This window comes from Sylvia atricapilla, chromosome 3 (assembly GCF_009819655.1).
Source record: "Sylvia atricapilla isolate bSylAtr1 chromosome 3, bSylAtr1.pri, whole genome shotgun sequence".
NCBI classification, from domain to species: Eukaryota; Metazoa; Chordata; class Aves; order Passeriformes; family Sylviidae; genus Sylvia; species Sylvia atricapilla.
Window position 1 is genome coordinate 48,407,947 of NC_089142.1, and position 22,151 is coordinate 48,430,097.

General features: G+C 42.2%; 1 protein-coding gene, 1 long non-coding RNA gene and 1 pseudogene across 3 annotated transcripts in view; all 3 read left to right on the forward strand.

Moving 5' to 3' along the window:
• LOC136359053 (uncharacterized) overlaps nt 1–22,151 on the forward strand; it is a 945,479-nt gene that overhangs the window by 278,541 nt on the left and 644,787 nt on the right. The gene's annotated exons all lie outside the window — the stretch shown is intronic.
• Nucleotides 3,959–8,113, forward strand: LOC136359801 (calcium homeostasis modulator protein 5-like). The gene is given in 4 exon segments (XM_066316742.1): nt 3,959–4,393; nt 4,396–4,538; nt 5,953–5,955; nt 7,766–8,113. Coding segments are annotated over 4 exon segments (885 nt in total). The 5' UTR covers nt 3,959–4,002.
• LOC136358413 (calcium homeostasis modulator protein 6-like) lies at nt 12,353–15,340 on the forward strand (annotated as a pseudogene).

The following is a 22,151-nucleotide window of genomic DNA, read 5'->3' on the forward strand; positions in this document are numbered from 1 at the left end:
GGCAAGAGGAGGCTACCAGACTCTTTTCAGTGGTGCTCTTTCAGCAACAGGAGGAGGAGAGAAATGGCCACAATATAAAGTACAAGAAGTTTTCAGCCCAACATGAGAAGAACTTCTTTACATTGAGGGTGGCAGAGCACTGGCCCAGGCTGCGCGGGGAGGTGGTGGAGTCTCCATCTCTGGAAACAATCCAGACCCATCTGGATGTGTTCCTGTATCACCTGCTCTAGGTTACCCTGCCTTGTCGGGGGGTTGGACTAGATGACTTTTAGAACTACCCTCCAACCCTAGCAGTTCTGTAAGAGAACAAGGACTATGCAGCTTATTCACTTTCAAGATAAAATAAATGATTTAATGAAACAGAATATGTAGTTTGTATTGCTGGAAAAAGTAAAAATGGCCATTGCCAATAAAAAGCATTTATTGTGGTCAGTCATATGTCCATCTCAACCAGCTGGGCTATAACCAGCAAAAACCACGCTGAGGGCACCAGTTCGGCTGACACCAAGGCTGGGTAACAAAGAGTTTAGGTTTTGTTCCCCACAGAATTGCTCACTTAAGCTCATTATGCTATGCCACCACTCTACCACACTATTTACACAAACCAAGGGAGAGAGATTTCCATGGGGACTCTACAGGTCTGGTGAGAAGGAAGCCAAGGTAAAAGATGCCCCCACTTAGCCTGATGAAGATATAAACAGAGTCAGGAGAAAACAGAAGAAGAGGGGTACAAAAAACACTGATAAAATCAGAGTTAACTCGGGACTGCAGTGAACTTAGTTGTTGGTATTTCAGTTGAAAACAAGCATTTTGGTGAGAAGTGGTAAAGCTGGCTTTGTGGGCAAGCTGCTGTGCTGGGACCTGGGGTTTATGCAACCCTTATTCAGACATCTTGCATTACACCAAACAACTCTGAAGCTTTCCTATAACTTGGGTTTCTCTGAGGCTGCTCCTTCTCTACTTCCCACTCATGTTTGGTAACAAGTCCACTGCCAAGAGGAGAGTTCAAGAGCTGGTGGTGAAGGCCAGGTAAGAGCAAGAAACACGATCACCAAACACGTTGTGTGGCAATCTCAGAAGTTTAATTCAAGTTTCCTTAGGCAGATACAGATCCACAATGGCTACACATTAAATACATCATGCTTTGTTCAGTTTGGTCACAAGCTCAGGGCTCTTGGAGAGAAGGCTGATGTGAAAAGGCCCATAGCTTGGAGAGACACAAGCACTGCTGCAGTTGTCAGAGTGCTGCAGCCTGGGGTGTGCACAGGACTGAACAGGAGTGCCAACAGAACTGCATGTGGGGTGTGCAGAGCTGCAAAGAACACAACCAGCTCCTGCCATCAGTGAACACCCATCCCTCTCTGGTCTCAAAGACAGCAGGATGTTCCATGTGGAGGACAAGGAATGGCAAAGCATTACACATCAAATCTGGGAGCGAGACATTGCATACAGCATCCCCAGCAGATGAATCCTTTATGGATAACCACACACAGCCAGGGAAATACAGTGCCTCTAGCAGCCATGCTTTGAAACATTAGTGGCAAGCAAAATGTGAAAAGGTCATCACCTTTGCCTGAAAACAGTTGGTATACAGAGGATATTTAGCACACACTGAATACTGAGATTAAACTTCCATTAAGCTCAAGAGACTGGCTATGTGAGAAGGAAGGGCAGATCATTTGCATCTTTTTTACCCATATCTATGTCACAACAATGAACATTGCCCTCCCCTGCTCCTCCTCTTTGCTGCCCATATATCTTCACCTTTCTACCAGGTAACTGGTGCAGCTGACTCAGCAAAGGCATTTTTACCCTGCCTTCTTCTTAAACAAAAGGCATAAGATATCCCTCAGCAAGAGTTTCTCCTACTATTTCTTTCATTTGTTCCTTCTGTGCTTTCTGTCTTCAGGCTTCCCTAAAGTGTAATTTCTATTTCTGTCACAGCATCACCCTTCAGCCTGTCCTGGAGGAAGGAAACTTCTGCAGCTAGGTGAACCTAGCAAGAATCAGGTCTGATCAGTTCAGCAGAGAAATGCCCAGTTTTCCACCCTCCTCCGGTATAATGAGCTTTTTTTCTCTCTCTCGCCACAAGAGGACCCCCTTTCCCAGGGTTCATAGGAAATAGCTATCTAGATTGTTTTAAAATAGCTTTCTCAATTCAGCTATACAAAGGTAATTTATAGACACTGGGAATTTGGATGGCACATTACCCTACTTCCCAGTGCTTGCTTTTTTTTCAGAACCTAAATTGCATGTGCAGACTTATGATAAAATACTTTTGTTAAGTAGTCTTGTATCAGATTCTGTAATTCTGAGACTGATAGATATACATAATACTGCAAGGTTGAGGTTTTTGTCTCATGAAATAGAATATACATGCCAAATAGTTTATTGACAGAAACATTAATCAGCCCAAACATAACCTCCCTGAAGAAGCTGTACAAGTCAGGAATTATCAAATTATGCCCTTTCTTTCTTTCTTTTTCTTTCTCTTTATTTCTTTCTTTCTTTGCAAAGACCTTAACTTTTAGAACAAAATTTGGATTGCCATCTGATTCACTTCTGATGCTTTGGTTTTAACATTATACTCATCATTGTTCTCTCTTTCTGCAGGTACCACGGTAACCTGAGAACATTATTTCACTTGAAATATTTGCAAAGAATCAGCGATGACTCTTACTGGCTATAGCTGTGCAGGGAAGTGTGATAGGCTCCAGGAACAGGGGAGGAACCCAAATGGCCCCTCTGTCCCTCCACTTTAAGGGTCTCCTGGCTTCCTGATCCCACATGGCTTTTGCAGCCAAGTCAGCCACTGAACAGACTGAACAGCCAGGCAGGGACAGTGTGGAGGTGAGCTAATCCATGTGCTGCTCTACCTCAGCATCCAGGTTCAGCCTTGTCCTCTTTATCTACATATAGACATTTACCCCAGAGGTGAAACCAATACCGTATTTGCTACTCTTATCTGAACAAGGGATTTGTTTTCCTGGGCTTCTGTGAAATAACAAAAGGGAGAAAACAGATGTGCACATCCTTACCATTTCCAAGGCACCTCGAATCACCCCACAGAGGAGGTTACAATAGCAAAGTGATGCTCGTTCTGCTGTCAGCTCCTCCACGAAGTCCTAAGGAGAACTCACTCCCTGTAGCACTAATGCAGCTCACACTGGGGGTGACCCCAAGGCACATCTTGAAAGCAACCTGCAAAAGAATGAAACTCTGCTGCTTCAATGTGCTGCGTGCAAACCAGAGGTGAAACTTTAGAAAGCAGCATCCAGTATTAGCCAATTTTAGCCCAGGAAAAAAGCAGGGAGAGCCAGACTGACTGAAGAGCAAGGTACACTCTCTCTTCTGTGATCAGCCTGAGCCAGCAATGCAAACCTAGAGCGATGTGCTGCTCCAGGAAAACACAGCAGAGAGCTGTTCTTCTTTGATGTTGCTACATTTACACAACCCCACACGAAGTGCCTTTACTGTTATCACTCACCTGCTTTCAGTCATCTCATACTCCTTTGGGATCATTAGCATCCATATCAGATCATTCACGACCTCACCTGCAGTATTTATAAGCACAACTCAAGATCTCCTACAGCTGGCCGAGTGCGTGGCTTCTTTTTCTTTTTCTTTTTCCTCTCTGATCTCCATCTGCCAGTCACCTAAAAACAAAAAAAAAAAAACAAAAAAAAACAAAACAAACAAAAAAAACAACAGCCCACCAAAAACAAGACTTCTAAGACTGCAGACCTTTTTCGTTACACAGAGCACTGCTTGCTTTCTTTCCACTGCGGGTGGCCGCTGCCGTAATGTGCCACATGTGCGGGGCCAGCGGCGGGTCCCCGCGGTGCCGCTCTCCGGGCAGTGACATCACGGCACGATCCCGGCTGGGCGTGGGCGGGCGGGAGAGCCGCGGGCTGCTCCTCCTCGGGAGAGCTCTGCCCGGCTGCACTCCGCCGCCAACGGGGAGAAACTGTCTTGCTTTTCACCTCCCAGTGAGTACCAGACATGGATGCTTTCCAAACGATCCTCAAGTTCTTTATGAACCGGAAAACCGCTATAGGTTACAGTTTCATGGCGCTGCTGACAATGGGAGGTGAACGCGTCTTTTCTCTTGTTGCTTTCAGATGCCCGTGCAGCAATGAGAACTTCAGGTACGGTTTGGTATTTCTCTTCTCGCCAGCTCTTGTTTTGCTAGTTATTGGATACTTCTTGAACAGCAAGACCTGGAAACTCTTTACAGGGTGCTGGGTGAATCCCAGGAAAATATTCCCCCGAGGGAATGTTTGCCGTTTCTTTTACGTCTTTGGACAAATCACTTTAAATGCTCTGGTAGCCCCAGTGATGTGGCTTTCCGTGGCTTTGCTCAACGGGACTTTTTACGAATGTGCCATGAGTGGCTTGAAAATCCTGCCTACTTAAACGCAGTTTGCCACAGCAAATCGGAGAAGTGCTTTGAAGAGCTCCACAAGGTAGCCTGTGACAAGAGCTCCCTGCCCTTTTCAGAGAGTGATGAACTGAAAAGAACTGAAATGTTCTTTTCAGTCCCAGGTAAGAAAAATTATCAACAAAAAGCATTATCCAGCTTGTGCTGCCGCTGTGACTTATCTGTGGAAGATGCTGATGTCAGATGTTAGGTTAAAACCTCTAGCTTCATGAGAACAATGTTTTGGCAGCCTTGTAAAATACAATCCATCCATCTTTTTGTTCAGTTTGAGCTGTTCCATATTTCTTAGGGGGTCCCCACTGGTGGTGGGGTCAATAAGATAAGGAAACCTAAAGTTTCTTTCCTGAATGGAGAGTGCTCTAAAGAAGAATAAAAAGAGGGAAAAAAAAGCAAACCCAACTGTGCTGTTTAGGAGGCTGAATTAACAGATGTCGCCCCACTGAACAGTGTGTCCTATTAAAAAAATTCATGGCACACTCTGCTATTTGAAATCACTGTGATAACTGTAGGGAAATTTTAGGTCACTACTAGCAGAAAAATACTGGAAAATAAAATCAGATTGTGAAATGTTTTTCTGACAGCCTTAACGCATAGTGTGTTGCTATTTTTATTCCACCTTTTCTTTCTCTTTTTTTTTTTTTTTTTTCTTTTTTGGAACATAGCAGTAGAGGAGTAAAACTATTGTCTAGGCCAGTGGCACAAGGCAAGAAAATTTGTGCTTACAAGGATGTTTTTCCACTCTCTCCCCTTGCTGAGGAAGTAATTCTGGAAGTAGGTCTTTCTTTCAAAACGTTCTTGACAGAATTGTCTCAAAATCGGAAGCTGCTACAGAAAAAAGAAGTTGAGTGATGCTGGTCAATTAATATAGTTATGTTGGAGGTTTTTTCCCTAATAAAAGAAATCAGAAAACAAAACATCTAACAGTGGCCGCAGTGTAAAAGGTTGGTGTTCTAGGTTTAAGTTTGAAACCAGGCAGAAACAGCAAACCATGTAATGGTTTCATGTTCACCGCTTTGCCAAACTCAGTGTAGTGGTTTGAGTGTCATTGCTGATGTGACACAGAATTAGGAGGAAAAAGGCAAAGGCAGGCTCAACTTAAAAGTTAAGCAGATCGATTTTTTTTTTAACACACACACTAAAAGAAGAAAAAAAATGAAAGTCTTCATAACCTTTCTCTTCCCCCAGTGTTCACTTATCTACAAACAACATAGAGACAAAACCTGTGTTTTTCAGTCAGTTTCACCATTTGAAAATAGTCTTTCATCAATTATTTAGGAGAGGAGCCTCTCTTCGTTTACCATGGAATTTTCCCCCACTGACAACCCAGAACAGTTCTCTTGTGGGTCTCTCTCTCACAGAAATAGCTGCCCAGGAAGAGCCTGTTTCCATGAAGTCTCCTCTCATTAGCAGTTTCCCAAGCTGCTTGTGGGTCATGGGAACTTAGGCATCTGGAGTATCACCTTTAAAGATGTACAACTGAAAGTCAAAGGATTCTTCATCTCAAGGAACAGAGAGTTTTCTCATTTCTTTCACTGGTGCAGAGGGCTCCTTGTCTCTCTGTTCAAGCATCTCATAAGATCAATATCACTTAGTCCATCACAAAAAACTTTGCTCATAAATCCACACACAAATTCGAACATCTCCCCAAATACACATCTTTCCCATGATTTAAAGGATAATCTACTGATTTGTTAAAAAAATATGGATATTGATCTAATACCAATATCCAACTATGACGGACAAAGACTCTCTAACAGTTTGAAGTTAGAAAGTGTATGTTTATTACGACGCTGGGGGGCAGCGTGCGGGATAGCTCCCAAATACACACGCGCAATTACAGATGCTCACAGGGTCTTTTTATGTACAAAAGTCTTGAATACCCAAAACACAAATGCATATTCATGACTCTGGTCCATCCATTCCCCGCTTCGTATGGTAATTAGCCAAAAAGCAATTAAGCATGCGTAGTTTGTTCTTTGAAATTGGTCGGTGGTCTTTTTATGGGGTGGGGTCTCAAAATGATGAAGTAAGATGCGTCTTCCTCGCTTTGCCTTTTTAACCTTTTAGTATTGGTCACACCTGGATCCTGTTTTCTCAAGACTATCTGATTTATGATCACATTGTGTTCTTGGAGTCTATTGATTAAGTTGACAGGTCTCTTGATTTATCGGTTCCTTAAATCGGCTTATGTTAAAAAAAAGGGAAATTTACCTCAACAATGTCTAGTTAGTAAAAGGGAAGTCTACGTCAGCAATGTCCAAAATGTAAAGGGAAGTCTATGTCAGCAATATCTAGTTTAACTAAAGTCCTTAATTCTTTAAAATTAATATCTCACTACATGTAGAGTTCATTTCCATGGCTTAATAAGAAGTCTAGCTAGCAGGCAACTCCTCCATCCTTCCCCTCATTCATCTTTCACTCTCTCTCTTTAGCTGACAGTCATGCTGGGTCATTCCTGTGTTCACTCTGTCTCTGTCTTCTCTCTCTCTCAGAAGAGTTATGCCTTGAAAGCTTCCTGTTGCCAGGGAAAGGTTAAATCTGCCCAGGGTCTGTCTCTCTCTGCAGCTCAGGGTCGCGCTGCTGTAGCTGGCATCAGGGCGCTGGTGGGGCCTGGAGACACGGCCCGGCCTCCGGCCGCCTTCCCCCCACAGGGGAGCAGCAGCGTGTTTTACACCTGCTAAACACCGATCCGGGCCGGGCCGAGCCGTATGTTCACCCTCTTCCCCAGCCTGGGAGTCACTGGGCCAGGTGGGCCTCTCTAGAAAAGCCTGGGTCTGGGCAGGCATGGCCGTCCTGGCCCTCCCTCCGGAAGGAGAGAGCCGGGACTGCCCTTCGTACCTCCTCCGAACTCAAAAGGAAAAGGAAGTGTCCAGGCTTCCCGGGCTAATTTAAGGCTGTGTGACCCAGAGGTGTATACCTGTATTTAATTGGCCAATCTGGCCATCAATCTTACAAGTCGCTCACTAGCCTTTTTTTTTTTACCATCCGTGCTAAACCAACACGGTTGGTTGATCTGGGACTAAAGTTACTTGCCATTTTTGATTCTGTAGTTCTTCATGATTCAAAATGAATCCTTCTTGTTGGGTAGTTTTCTGTCATGCTTTCAGGACTCAGAAAACACTTTACCCTTTGTACCAAGAGACACCAAAAGGAACACTATCAAGAAGCCTCTGTGCTGATGGACTGACTCTTCTCTTCAGTCCCCATTAACATCGATGCCAGCAGCAAATGCAAAGTGTGGCCCCTTTGTCAGACGTTTCTGATTCAAGTTGCATTTTCACTTGGGTCTTTTTAACCTGAAACTGATTTCTTTTGCCTTCCCAGATTTTAGGCTGGTGTGTGATAGTTACCACAGCTCTCCTCTCCCTGCTAACCACTTGCTGTGCCAGCTGCCAGTCCAAAGTCAGCCACCTCCAGCTGATGTTCTGGAGAGTGTACGAGGGGACAGAGAAGGAGCAACTGGAGCAGATTTTCCAGCTGTATGCCACCAAGCTGAGTGAGAGAAACCTGAAGTGCTTTTTTGAAAACAAGGAACCAGAGCCCATTTCCCTGGCAGCTTTCCAGGTGTGGGAAGAGGCTTCCTATATTTACTCTTTCAGCAGCAGCCAAATTTATTTTCAGCTTGCAAAAACTGAAATAATTAAGAAATGTTATGATAAATGTAATGGATAAATTCGTGTATATAATATTCTATCAAAGGTTTGGTCTATTAAAAAGCTACTCCAAGGCATCTCCGAGATTCCAGTGCCTTTTGTGCAAGCTGTGAAACCACAACATTTGCAACAGAAATGACATGGCCGGACTGGAGATGGCCCGTTCATCAACGATGGGCGTCCACTTCACAGCTGCTCGACATCTGATATCAATCTTGATGGGGGATCCGGAGGATGATCAAATCAGCACCCCAAAGGAGAAATCCGGGAAGACTATCAAATCATCTTTTCATACTTACGGGAACCCCTTTCAAAACCTCGCTTGGAAATAAAGAGATACATGAATATTTGGACTTTCAGTGGACTTAGCCTCAGGATAAATAAACTGTATAAAAACCGTAGACGAGACCCAGTGTGTGTGGTCGAGGTTGGGTGGTACCGTTGTTACTGTCACTCTGCCCACCCAGCATTCGATCGATGTTGTCTGATTTATTGTGGCTTTTTAATTGAATTTGGAAATTTGCTAAATCTGTTATTTTGAATTGGCTCCTAATCATTTATAACAATGTCATGCCTTAACATAGCAATAAATGTAATGCCTCAAAATAACAGTATAATGTATGTAAATGCTTGTAAGCTGTGCAGGCCCAGGCACAGTGCTACTTCTCCAGCTGCTGTTCTACTTAGTATTAGCACTACTAATGATTTAGGTGGTGCCCCTGAGCTGTGTGACACTTCCTAAACTTGTAAGAAAGCTGGGTCCACCATAAAGTCAGAATAACCTCCTCAGTTTCACAAAGTGAGGCAATAGACCTCTGGGGGGGAAGGTCAGTCCAGCTGGAACCTACGTGCAGACCTGCTTGTCTCCAACATGTTCATCATTAATTTCACCTGGAATGAGAAAAAAGGTATGACAAGAATTTTCCTAGAATAAAAAGGCCATATTATCCATGTGTCTTTCTGAGCTGGAGAAATGCAGCTTACATCTCTCAGATGAAGAAGCAAGTCCATTTCTTATTAACAGACAACCAGTACAGAGGTGCTTTTTCCATTGCAACCATGAATGTCCAAGATATTACAGTATTAATATGAAGAGGGAGTTGAGCTTTCTGAGACTACTGGAAGAAATTTAGGACAGGATGGGTCTTGGATGGAACAGCTGGAAGGAGTATGACTTGTAGGAAAACGAAACAGTCTTTGGCTATTCTGAGCAACTAGGACAAAATAAGTACAAATTACCTCCTGTAAGGGCTTACAAAAAACCTAAGACAAGATCTGCACAATATGTAGTGGTAAAGTCCTTCAATGTGCTTACACACGCTTACACAGGCTACATTTTTGAAAAAGTGTTATGCATTTTATGGGACCACAGAATTAATTCAGATTACAGCTTTTTTCCACCTAGAAAATGTCTAAGAATGCAGAAATTCTTCTGTAAATGAAGAGATAGATGTTAAAATGTCAAGGAGAAAATAAAATATTAAATAAGTCCACTTGTTTTCAACTGGCCTCTTCATTTTCATAAAGAATATTTCAAAGCAAAAAGGTGGTTTAAACTTAAAAAAATACCATTCTGTTCTAAAAATGTCCATCTTTTAAATTCTCACATTGTTCCCATCCCCCTTGGAAGACATAAAATTTAATGCAAATCAGTCTATAAACAACCATTACATTGGAATTCTGGGTTCATTAACAGAAACCTGTTTTCCTGAATACTTTCCATAGAATGCTTTGCAGGCATTGTGGCAATTATTGACAAGTTATGATATTTCATATGTGGATACCTATAAACAAGTGTTAATGCAGAGGGCAAGAAAGAGCTGCCCTGACAAAGAGAGCTCTGAGTGAACAGGGGCTCAGTAACTTTCCAGCCCCACGGCTCCTCACAACCCCAGCTGCTGTCCCCAGCTCCCAAAGCTGCCACCAGCTGGGCTCACGCTGGCCACTCCTGCACCCCACTTGTCTGCCAGCACAGCTGCTCCCCCACTTCCCAGTAAGAGTGGTCTCTCTCTCCCCTCACCCACCACTCTCTGAATATTTACCACTAACATGTTTTCTTGGAGGATGGTTAGTCCTTTTTCATGTAGAGCTCCCCTCCCTTTTCACACGAAGCTTGTTCCTGAATTTGTATTTTATTAGGGAAAAATAAAACACTGCTCAAATTAGGCTCAGAAAGAGAACTAGCAGGGTTTCTTGCCTCTACACTTTCCCTTGTGTGATCATAATCTGTTCCAGAGAGCTGCCTCTGGTCCTTTGCCTCTCTTGTTAAACCAGTGGTTCCTGGAGGCAGCCCATGTGCCTGTCTTTGTCAGGATGTGTCCTTGCAGCAATTTCACACTGCATCTGTTTTTTCTGCCGTGCTGACAGAGAATCACAGAATCATCAAAAAGGTCTAGGCTGGAAGGGTCCTTAAAGATCTTCCAGTTCCCACCCATGTGCCTTGGGAAGGGTCAGTTTCCATGAGACAAGGCTGCTTCAAACCTCATCCAATCTGTCCTGGAACACTTCCACTGATGGGGCATCTGCTAAGATTTTTTCAGGTACGATGAATTCTGGTTTCAAGGTTTGCAGATCTCTCTCTCTACCTGCCTCGAGGTAAAAATCACAGTAAACAGTACTTGCCAATAATGCAAAGTTATTCTCGATATTGGAAAATGAACCACTGCTTTAAAGAAGTGAAGAGATACTTTCTTAGGCTGCCCAACCAGAAAGCAAAATGGCATTTTTAATTCAGTACAGAAGAAATGGTGTTTAAAGTGAAACCAAATCCTACCTTCATATATACACTGATAGACTCTGAGCTTGCTGAGGCTTTTGCTCAAATACTGAAGGACTTTCTATTATAATGCATATCTTGTTAAAATATTGATTCATGAATGATTTAAAAATGCAGAAGATATTTCAAGGAAATATAAGACAAATGTCAGTAATGATTTGTAGGAAACTGTGATTCATTTGCATCTCCAATGCACTGCAAATCTGGCATATGTCCTATTTCCACTCATGTGGAAAAAGGTACCTGAAACCTGGAGAACAGTTCAGGTGGCAACATGGGTAAAGAAAGTATGCAAAGGTATCCATCAGATGATGAGTGACTATATTAGGGTTTCCTCAGCCTGGGAAAGAGAGGGCTGTGGTGAAGATGTACAAGACCATGAGCTGATGGACATGCCAAGGATCCAGGCTTTTTTCTCTTTCCCTTCCAGATCCTGGGGACTTCAAATGGGATAGTGTCAGGTTCAAACAAACATTAAGCAATCTTGCTACACAATATTTTGGATGTCAGTAAGTCTGCATGGGTTAAAACAAAAGATATTAAATGCAATCAAAATCCCTGAAATCACAACAGAGTGTGAGGATATTTGCAAACATCCTTTCCCTGTCCCTGTTCTCCCCACTCAGCTGTTGGCTGTAGCTGAGATGTGGCCAGACTAACCTTCAGTCTGATTAATTCTTCCTGGTTTTACATGATTTTTTGTTTGCTCTGTCATCATATTGTACTGCTGCAAAATACCAACGGCTCCTCCAGAGCAAGGCAAGCATTTCATTTAGCGGCATGTTTTCCTCTGCAACAGCAGCAGGTCCTCAGCACTGAGCACAGCACATCTGCAGCCACCTGAACCAGCTCTGCCTGCTCTGGAGTCTCTGTTCCATCCTCTCAGCTGCCCAAGGAGCTGAAATGGGACCTGTGACTTTTCAAATCCCTGACCTCCAAATCACCCTTTTTTTTTTTTTTTTTTTTTTTAATTGGAGCTTATCTGGCCTTATTCTGCAAGACTCAAAGCCTCAGTGGTTTAAAGATGAAATAAACAACAAGGTTCAGCTGCTCTTCACCTTGCAAAGACAAATAAATGCATTCATTCATGAATGTGCTTTAACGGAAAAAATAAAAAAGGTAATCTATAAATATTTACAACAAAACTAGTTTTAAAAAGGTAAATTGATTATCTAGAAACATTGAGATGATTATAGTTTAATTTATTTCCATAAAGGAATAAGCCATATTGTACAGCAAAACAAGGCAGGATAAAAATCTGTATATGGTTCTGAGTGGTTTTCTCACATTTTATTCATACTTTGAATCCGGTGCCTCACTGAAGAGATGATGAGGTTTAAGCCATTGCTAGTTACAATGCACGTGTGGACAAACACAAATTACTTTTACAGAGACAAATTTCTTCATTGTTTTGCTCTTGATAACTGGAGTGGTTTTCTGGTGTGGTCTCTGCTTGACTGTGCAGTGACTATTATTTCCTCTATGAAGGGCTGTTTCTGTGCCTCATCACCACCACCAACAGAAACTGAATGCTCTCTAAGCTGAGGGAGCTGCAGGACACTTGTCTCTCCTTTTTTCCTTTTCTGACAGAGATTTTGCTCTTTGCAAAGTACGGAGAGGCAGAAAAATGGAAAGCTTACAAAAGGTAGTGGATTTCTGCTTCTGCCACCAGACAATTCTGGTTTACAGCATAGTGACCCTGCTAACAGCTGCCAGCGAGTACATCTTCTCGTCTGTGGCATTCAAGTGTCCCTGCAATTCTAACAACATGCTGTATGGTTCTTCCTTCCTCTTAGCACCTGCCTTCGTCCTATTTCTGCTTAGCTTCACGGTGAATCCCAGCACATGGCGCCTTTTGACAGGCAAGTGCTCTGCAGAGAGGCATCTCCAGCACAGACCCAGGGGAACCTCTGCCAGCTTCTCCCAGCTGTGGGTGCTGACAGCCAAAGCCTCGGTGGCCCCGCTCACCTGGATAGCAGTGGCCCTGCTTGGCGCCAGCTACTACGAATGTGCAGCCAGTGGGAGCAGCCTGATAGCGTACTTCTACTGTAAAGATAATGGAACTGACTGCCGAAACCAGCTGCTCAAAGTGCCCTGTGATGAGGAATTATCAGCAAAGATATCAAGTGAACGACTCAGCCTTCATGCACAGTCCCAGGTAAAGCCTCACTGCTCTTCTCCTCATACTATGAGCTTCATTCTTGGCTGCTCAGTGTGTAGTGGTACCTGCTGGGATCTGTAAAAAATCCTTCTCTCTTCTGTTACATAATGTCATGTGCCATAAGAACACAGCTAGCAAAATTCATTGGCAAAAAAGCAATACCAGAAAAGCAATAGATGTATTGTTATGATACTTGCTGTGTTGCATGTTTACATGATAATGGTTTAGCACTGTCATTTACAAAACCTCATGGGCAGGAAACCAGCCTAGAGAATGTGACTTTCCACATCAGTTTTCTTCTTAAGTAGAGCTGGTGTGAGTTATTCTCCTTCTCCACTTTTATGTCTCTGAATACCTCAAACTGCTGTAAATAGGCACCAGTTGGAGGAGGAGCTGAGATCAGTAACAGAGGTGAAGCTGATGTCTCCTTGTAACACAGTGGTTGCAAAGAGACATCTGGAAAGAGAAAGAAATCAGAACATCTTCTTTGCCTACAAATCTCAATGCTTGAACCTCTTAAAAATTTCACATTTACATTCTACCAAGAATAGTTAAAATATATATCTATCTTGTTAAAGATGCTTCCTCTTAAAGCAAACTGCAGGATCAAAACAGAAAGATTTCTGCATTGTTTTTTGTATGGTTCTTTTGCAGCACTTCAGTTCTGTTTCTACATTTGTGGGAATTTTGTCTTAACTCCAGTAGGAAAATCAAGTTTTGCAATTTTTCTCAGAAAAACCTTGAGAGTTGGTAAAGCGACTGTTAAAGTGTTTATAAATTTATAAACTGTTTATTATTAATTGAATTTTTGGAACTTCCTGTTTAATACACATGCCTAGTAAAATAAACAGTGTTTCTATGTCCTAAATATTTAGCATGATGCTTGTCCAAGAAAAAGGCTGGAAAGGGGCAAACTCTATACCACTGATTTTAGATAGGATAAGAAAGGAGCAAAACTAAGGAAGGCTGACTACTACTGACATTGCAGTGGAACCTAAAAGAGGCATCCAGTCAAACAAAAATATGAAAAATGTGTGTGCATTTTTATTACTAACCACCATTTTTAATATCCAATCTACTTTCAACAAAATTAAGAAACAAAAAGAACACAAAATCCTTCCACTTGAGCACTCAGTACTTTTCCATTTGAAGAAATATCATCCTGATATCACAGGATCTCTGCCTGGAGCTTCCAGCTAAGTACCCCAGGGTAGAGGAGGGACCAGCATCTACTAGGACACCTGGTTTTGATGGGACCTCAGAGACTTGTCTAAGGATGGTAAAATCAGGTAGAAAACAAGAATGAATTTCCATAGTTAACAGCCAAATCTGTGTCCTGCCCACAAAGCATACAGGACACAACCTTTCCTCTGTGTTGTGCAAAACCCAGCTGCTTTTGCAGGCTCAAACATCAGGGAGAGTAGCTACACTCCATGAGAACATAGCCAGTGGGAGCTCTGTTTTGCAGCACAAAGCACACAGAGTGATTCTGCAGCCTCTGTACCATAAATGTGACCACAACTGCAGGAACTGATGGTCAGTGTCTTGCCTTAAAAGTTAAGAACGCTGGATCTAACTGAGTAAATAACTTCTGTCCATCTTCTCTTTTTCTGGTATCCATCCTCAATCTGACAAGATCAGCTGAGGAGTGCAGAAGCTGTGTATGTCTGCCTGAATTGCACACATGGAATCTCCCCTTTTGGCAGCAAGCAGACAGTTACACACACTCTAGGGTGTCTTTGCTTACAGCTTTCATATTCCTTCAATGTTATGTTCTATTCTCCCCCATATGGCCATGCAAAAACACCATTAACCTCTGTATCCTTTTTCCAAGCTGGCAGGATGGTTCCTGATAGCCATCATCATGGCTCTGGCACTGACTGCTACATGTGTCAGCCGCTGTTACTCTCCAGTCAGCTTTCTTCATCTCAGGTTCTGCGAAATTTACTCAAAAAAAGAAGAGGAACTCTTTGAGATCAAAGCCAAAGAGCATGCAACCAAGCTGGCAGAAAGAAATACAAATAGCTTTTTTGAAGTTTCTGACCCAGCACCATTTAGTACTCCCAGCACTGAAGACTGGCAGAAGATTTCAACCATGTATACCATTAATTCTCAAGAGCCTTATTACAGCATGATACACAAGTTTGTGGACAGCACCAAGAGAGGCAACAGTGCCAAATTCAAGGAAGAAGGTCAGGATCTCACTGTCTTAGCATTTGTGGATGAAGCTCAGACAAATGTTTCAGGGTTGTAATGAAACAAATCCTTTGCAACGCTGGCAATCTTTTAACCTTACTGATATAAAAAGCATCTTATTCTCTGATCTTACTGAAATCCATGTAAGATGAAAGCAGTTAGTTGTAATCCTCAGTAGATTTGCTTTTAAATACATTTTAATCCTTTTGCTTAAGTACATTTAAATGAAAGTTTTCTTCTGTTGCTGTCCATTAAGAAGAATCGTATGAAAAATAATCAGCATCCACAAAGATCTCAGCATGTATTATGTCAAATTATTACCAAAACCTTAAAAGCACTCAGCAGGTGGAATGACAATACCAAACCTAATCAAAGAGACAAAAGAAGGAATGGAAGATTTGGTCAGAAATTCAGCTTAGTTTATTACCTCTCTCTTTATAGTGAAGCTTTCAACGATGCTTAGAGCAAGCTGTAGATTAAAAAAATTTAGTTTGTCTTGAAGCATTAGGCTAATGCATAACTAGAGGCAAAGCTTCTATGGGTGAAGCTTCAATATTAACAAACATTCACCCATTTAAAGGCACTAAAACCCTGCATATTAGCAAATTTTAATATTCTTATCTAAGTACATCTCATAAGAAATAAAGATACAAGTTTTTAGTGAAGGATAATCAAGTTCACTTTTCTTCTGAAAAGCTGTTTTTTAAGAGAGCATTTGCAATATGTAAGTCAGATTGTTTGATGTGGTCTGTTTGTTTACTCCTCTCAGAAATTCTCTCTTTCTACACAATGAACTCAGAAATTATTCAGTCACACAGACAGGAATTCCAAGAAGTGAATTTGTTTTGCAAGGGGGGAAGAAGGGAAGAGCCTATCTAAACTCGCTGAATGTAATGAGGCTAGAAGCTTCTTTCTCACTATGAACTAATAACACATCAAGGCAAAACAAGATTTAATTCTCCATGTAGAAAAGAAGTTTTAAATTATATTCATGAAACTCATTGACTTGCTCAGTGCTCTTTTCCTTCCAAAGAAATTTGGTGATTATACAGTACCAGGGCAGGCTGGGGGCTGACCTCTGAAAGAGCATCTCTGTAGAGAAGGGCCTGGGTGTCTCGGTGGATGGAAGCTGAATATGAGGCAGCAGAGCTCTTGTAGCCAGGAGAGCCAGTGGTGTGCTGTGGTGCACTGGGAAGAGTGTGGCCAGCAGGTCAAGGTGATCCTCCTCCTCTTCTCAGCCCTGCTGAGGTCACATCTGAAGTGCTGTGCCCTGTTCTGGGCTCCTCAGGACAAGAAAGACAAGGAGCTACTGGAGCGGGCTCAGCAGAAGGGCCACAGAGGTGATTTGGGTCTGGAGTATCCCTCTTATGAGGAGACACTGCAGGAGCTGGGCCTGTTTAGTCCAGGGCAGAGAGGACTGAGAGAGGATCTCCTGAGCACCTCTCAAAGGTGGGTGGCAAGAGGAGGCTGCCAGACTCTTGTCAGTGGTGCCCAGGAATAGGAGGAGGAGAAATGGCCACAATATAAAGCACAAGAAGTTTCAGCCTAATATGAGGGTGAAAGAACTTCTTTACATTGAGGGTGGCAGAGCACTGGCTCAGGCTGCCCAGGGAGGTGGTGGAGTCTCCATCTCTGGAAACAATCCAAACCCATCTTGATGTGTTCCTGTGTCACCTGCTCTAGGTGACCCTGCCTTGTCTCAAGTGTTGGACTAGATAACCTTCAGACCTCCCTTCCATCCCTAGCAGCTCTGTAATTCTGTAATAAGACAAGGACAGTGTAGGTTATTCATTTTCAAGATTATAATTATAATAATTAAAATTATAATTATAATAATAGTAATAATAATATTAATGTATAAAAATTTGGCTAGGGTTGCTGGAAAATGTAAAAATGGCCATTGCCAATAAACAACCTTTACTGTGGACAGCCACATGTCCATCTCAAGCAGCTGGCCATAATCAACAAAATCCCCACTGAGGGCTCTGGTACAAGCAGTGAAATCAGACAAATTACACTACACGTTTGAGCTCTAAAAAAAAAAATAATTCAAAAAGTTTAAAAAAAAAATTAAAAAAGCAGCTTAACTTTTTTCTGGTTGTAACAGATAACATTACACATACATGTTGCCCCTTCTTCCTGGTAGCCGGTCACAGCAGTTGGGCTTACACCGAGGCTGGGTAAGGAGGAGTTTAGTTTTTGTTCCCCACAGAATTGCTCACTTAAAGCTCCATTATGCTATGCCACACTCTACCACACTATTTACACAAACAAAGGGAGAGAGATTTCCATGGGGACTCTACAGGTCTGGTGAGAAGGAAGCCAAGGTAAGAGATGCCCCCACTTAGCATGATGAAGATGTAAACAGACTCAGGGGAAAACAGGAGAAGAAAGTACAAAACACAGTGATAAAACCAGAGTTAACTCGGGACTGCACTGAACTTAGTTGTTGGTATTTCAGTTGAAAACAAGCATTTTGGTGAGAAGTGGTAAAGCTGGCTTTGTGGGTAGGCTGCTGTGCTGGGACCTGGGGTTTTGTGCAACCCTTATTCAGACATCTTGCATTATACCAAACAACTCTGAAGCTTTCCTATAACTTGGATTTCTCTGAGGCTGCTCCTTCTCTACTTCTCACTCATGTTGTGGTAACAAGTCCACTGCCAAGAGGAAGATGTTCAAGAGCTGGTGGTGAAGGCCAGGTAAGAGCAGAAAATACAACCACTGTAATAAATGATTAGCCAATTTTACCAATAAAAAAATTCATTGAAAAATCCAAATATGGAAGTCCAAGAAAGCTACCAGCAAAGATCAGCACTGAGGCTGGGGTCAGTATATTGGGTGAACCTTGGATCCAGCCTCTATCCCACTGAACCATCCTCTGTTCACGATTTCTGCCTTCGCAGGTTCCAGTTTTATACAGTTTTTCAGCTGGACAGGGGTTGCTTCATTCTCTTTGTCTCTCTTGTTCTTCTTGCATATTCATGTAGCTTCTTTTCCTGTTCTGCTGAAGGATTTTCCAGGGAGGGATGAGAGCTTGATTCAATTGATGAGAACCTAGTGTTGGGATGCACGCCCTTGATGATGTCTATAAGATACATATCAGGTGCTGATCACAGGGACCTTGCCGAGCTTATGCCATGGAAGCCTCATCTCCTCTTGGTGCCACCCTTCTTTCTATTGCAATTAGGCCTCTTCCCCTGTTATTGGCAGAGGTGGTACAACTCCTGGAAACTTTTAATTCTTAAGCATGAATGACTTTTTACCATACACCAAATGATGACTTTATACCATATATATCACATTGAGCATGAATTATATCATATCCTATCATACTTCACAACCAACGACCAGTTGTGTGGCAATCTCAGAAGTTTAATTCAAGTTTCCTTAGGCAGATACAGATCCACAATGGCTACACATTAAATACACCATGCTTTGTTCAGTTTGGTCACAAGTTCAGGGCTCTTGGAGAGAAGGCTGATGTGAAAAGGCCCATAGCTTGGAGAGACACAAGCACTGCTGCAGTTGTCAGAGTGCTGCAGCCTGGGGTGTGCACAGGACTGAACAGGACTGCCAGCAGAACTGCATGTGGGGTGTGCAGAGCTGCAAAGAACACAACCAGCTCCTGCCATCAGTGAACACCCATCCCTCTCTGGTCTCAAAGACAGCAGGATGTTCCGTGTGGAGGACAAGGAAGGGCAAAACATTACACATCAAATCTGGGAGCGAGACATTGCATACAGAAACCCCAGCAGATGAATCCTTTATGGATAACCACACACAGCCAGGGAAATACAGTGCCTCTAGCAGCCATGCTTTGAAACATTAGTGGCAAGCAAAATGTGAAAAGGTCATCAACTTTACCCAAAAACAGTTGGTATACTGGGATATATACTGAATACTGGGATTGAACTTCCATTAATCCCAAGAGACTAGCTGTGTCAGAAGGAAGGGCAGATCATTTGCATCTTTTTCATGATACCTGTGTCACAACAATTAACATTGCTCTGCCCTGCCCCTCCTCTTTGCTGCCCAGCTATTATCACCTTTCTACCAGGTAGCTGGTGCAGCTGACTCAGCAAAGCCATTTTTACCGTCTTCTTCTCAAACAAAAGGCACAAAATATCCCTCAGCAAGAGTTTCTCCTACTATTTCTTTCATTTGTTCCTTCCGTGCTTTCTGTCTTCAGGCTTCCTTAAAAATGTAATTCCTATTTCTGTCACAGCATCACCCTTCAGCCTGTCCTGGAGGAAGGAAACTTCTGCCGCTAGGTGAACCTAGAAAGAATCAGGTCAGATCAGTTCAGCAGAGAATTGCCCAGTGATCCAACCTCTTCCGGTATAGCGAAGCGTTTTCTCCCTTACCACAAGAGGACCTCCTTTCTCAGGTTTCATAGGAAATAGCTATCTAGATTGTTTTAAAATAGCTTTCCCAACTCAGCTAATACAAAGGAAGTTTATAGACACTGGAATTTGGATGGCACATTACCCTTTTTCCCAGTGCGTTGCTCTCTTCTCAGACCTTAAGTTGCGTACCTGAGGATTTTGTGATCGCAGAATTTCCTAGTCATGTACAGAATCCTATAATACTTTTATTAAGTAGTCTTGTATCAGGCAGTATAATTCTGAGACTGATGGATATACATAAAACTGCAAGGTTGAGGTTTTTGTCTCATGAAATATAGGATACAAGCCAAATAAGATATTGATAGAAACATAAAGCAGCCCAAATCTCCGTGAGGAAGCTCTACAGGTCAGAAATTTTCCAAGTATGTTTTCTTTCTTTCTTTCTTTCTTTCTTTCTTTCTTTCTTTCTTTCTTTCTTTCTTTCTTTCTTTCTTTCTTTCTTTCTTTCTTTCTTTCTTTCTTTCTTTCTTTCTTTCTTTCTTTCTTTCTTTCTTTCTTTCTTTCTTTCTTTCCTTCTTTCTTTCTTTCTTTCTTTCTTTCTTTCTTTCTTTCTTTCTTTCTTTCTTTCTTTCTTTCTTTCTTTCTTTCTTTCTTTCTTTCTTTCTTTCTTTCTTTCTTTCTTTCTTTCTTTCTTTCTTTCTTTCTTTCTTTCTTTCTTTCTTTCTTTCTTTCTTTCTTTTTCTTTCTTTGCAAAGCCCATTAGTTGTTTTTTGTCCAGGATTAAGGAGAATTCATTCCCTGTGGCACTAACGCAGCTCACACTGGGGGTGACCCCAAGGCACATCTTGAAAGCAACCTGCAAAAGAATGAAACTCTGCTGCTTAAATGTGCTGCATGCAAACCAGAGGTGAAACTTTAGAAAGCAGCATCCTGCAGACCAATTTTAGCCCAGGAAAAAAAGCAGCAAAAGCCAGACTGACTGAAGAGCTAGGTAAACTTCTCTCTTCTGTGATCAGCTTCAGCTAGCAATGCAAACCTAGAGCGACGTGCTGCTCCAGGAAAACACAGCAGAGAGCTGTTCTTCTTTGATGTTGCTACATTTACAACCCCACACAAAGTGGCTTTACCGTTATCACTCATCTGCTTTCAGTCATCTCATACTCCTTTGGGATCATTAGCATCCATATCAGATCATTCACTACCTCACCTGCAGTATTTATAAGCACAACTCAATATTTCCTGCAACTGGCCAAGTGCATGACTTTTTTTTGCTCTGGTCTCCATCTGCAGTCACCTAAAAAAACAAACAGCCCACCAAAAACAAGACTTGCAAGACTGTAGACTTATTCAATTACACAGAGCACTTGCTTTCTTTCCACTATGGGTGGATGCTGCCATAAATGTGCCACATCTGCCCAGCCAGTGGCAGGTCCCCTGCGAGTGCTGTTCTCCAGGCAGTGACATCACGGTACGATCTCAGCTGGGCATGGGCGGGCAAGGCACGGATAGACTCTGAGCTTGCCAAAGTTTTTGCTGAAGGACTGAATGCCTTTTTATTATAATGCATATCTTGTTAAAATATTGATTCGCGGATAATAAAAAAAATCCAGAAGTTACTTCAAGGGAATATAAAACAAATCTCAAATACATATGTCAAACAAATATAACAAGAATATAAAACAAAAAGTATTCATTTGTGGCAAACTGTGATTCGGTTTCATCTTTAATGCACTGGAAATCTGATATACTTCTTTTTTCCTCTCATGTGAAAAATGACACCTGAATCCTAGAGAACAGTTCAGGTGGCAACATGGGTAAAGAAAGTATGCAAAATAATCCATCAGAGATGAGTGACTATATTATGGTTTTCCCTGCCTGGGAAAGAGATGACTGTGGTGAAGATGTACAAGACCATGAGTTGATGGACATGCCAAGGATCCAGTCTTTTTTCTCTTTCCCTTCCAGATCCTGAGGACATCAAATTGGATAGTGTCAGGTTCAATTAAACATTAAGCAATCTTGCTATACAATATTTTGGATGTCAATAAGTCTGCATGGGTTAAAACAAAAGGTATTAAATGCAATCAAAATCCCTGAAATCACAACAGAGTGTGAGGACATTTGCAAACAACTTTCCCCTGTCCCTGTTCTCCCCACTCAGCTATTGGCTGGAGCTGAGATGTGGCCAGACTAACTGTGCGAATGCACAAGACAGAGAGTAAGACAGACTTAATTAGCATTGCTGGTTTGATAACCAGGATGCCATGGTAGGAACAAACTGAGCTCTGAAGATTACAGAAGATGGGATGAAACCTGCTTACAGGAAGAGGACAGATTCCATCAACCCCCTGCAAGAAAGATTTTGTAAATTGCCTAAGTTGTTTGATGATCTTTTAACCTCATTACTGTAGTGGAAATTACTAACCTTCCTGAAATGGTATATAAGCTTTTGGAAAACGTGAGTAAAATCGAATTCTGATTACTGAACCAGTCTTCTCGTCTGGCTATCTATTGTCAATAATTGGGGCCCCGTATGAAAGGAGAAGGACCGGCTAACTGACGGCAATTGATGACGCCC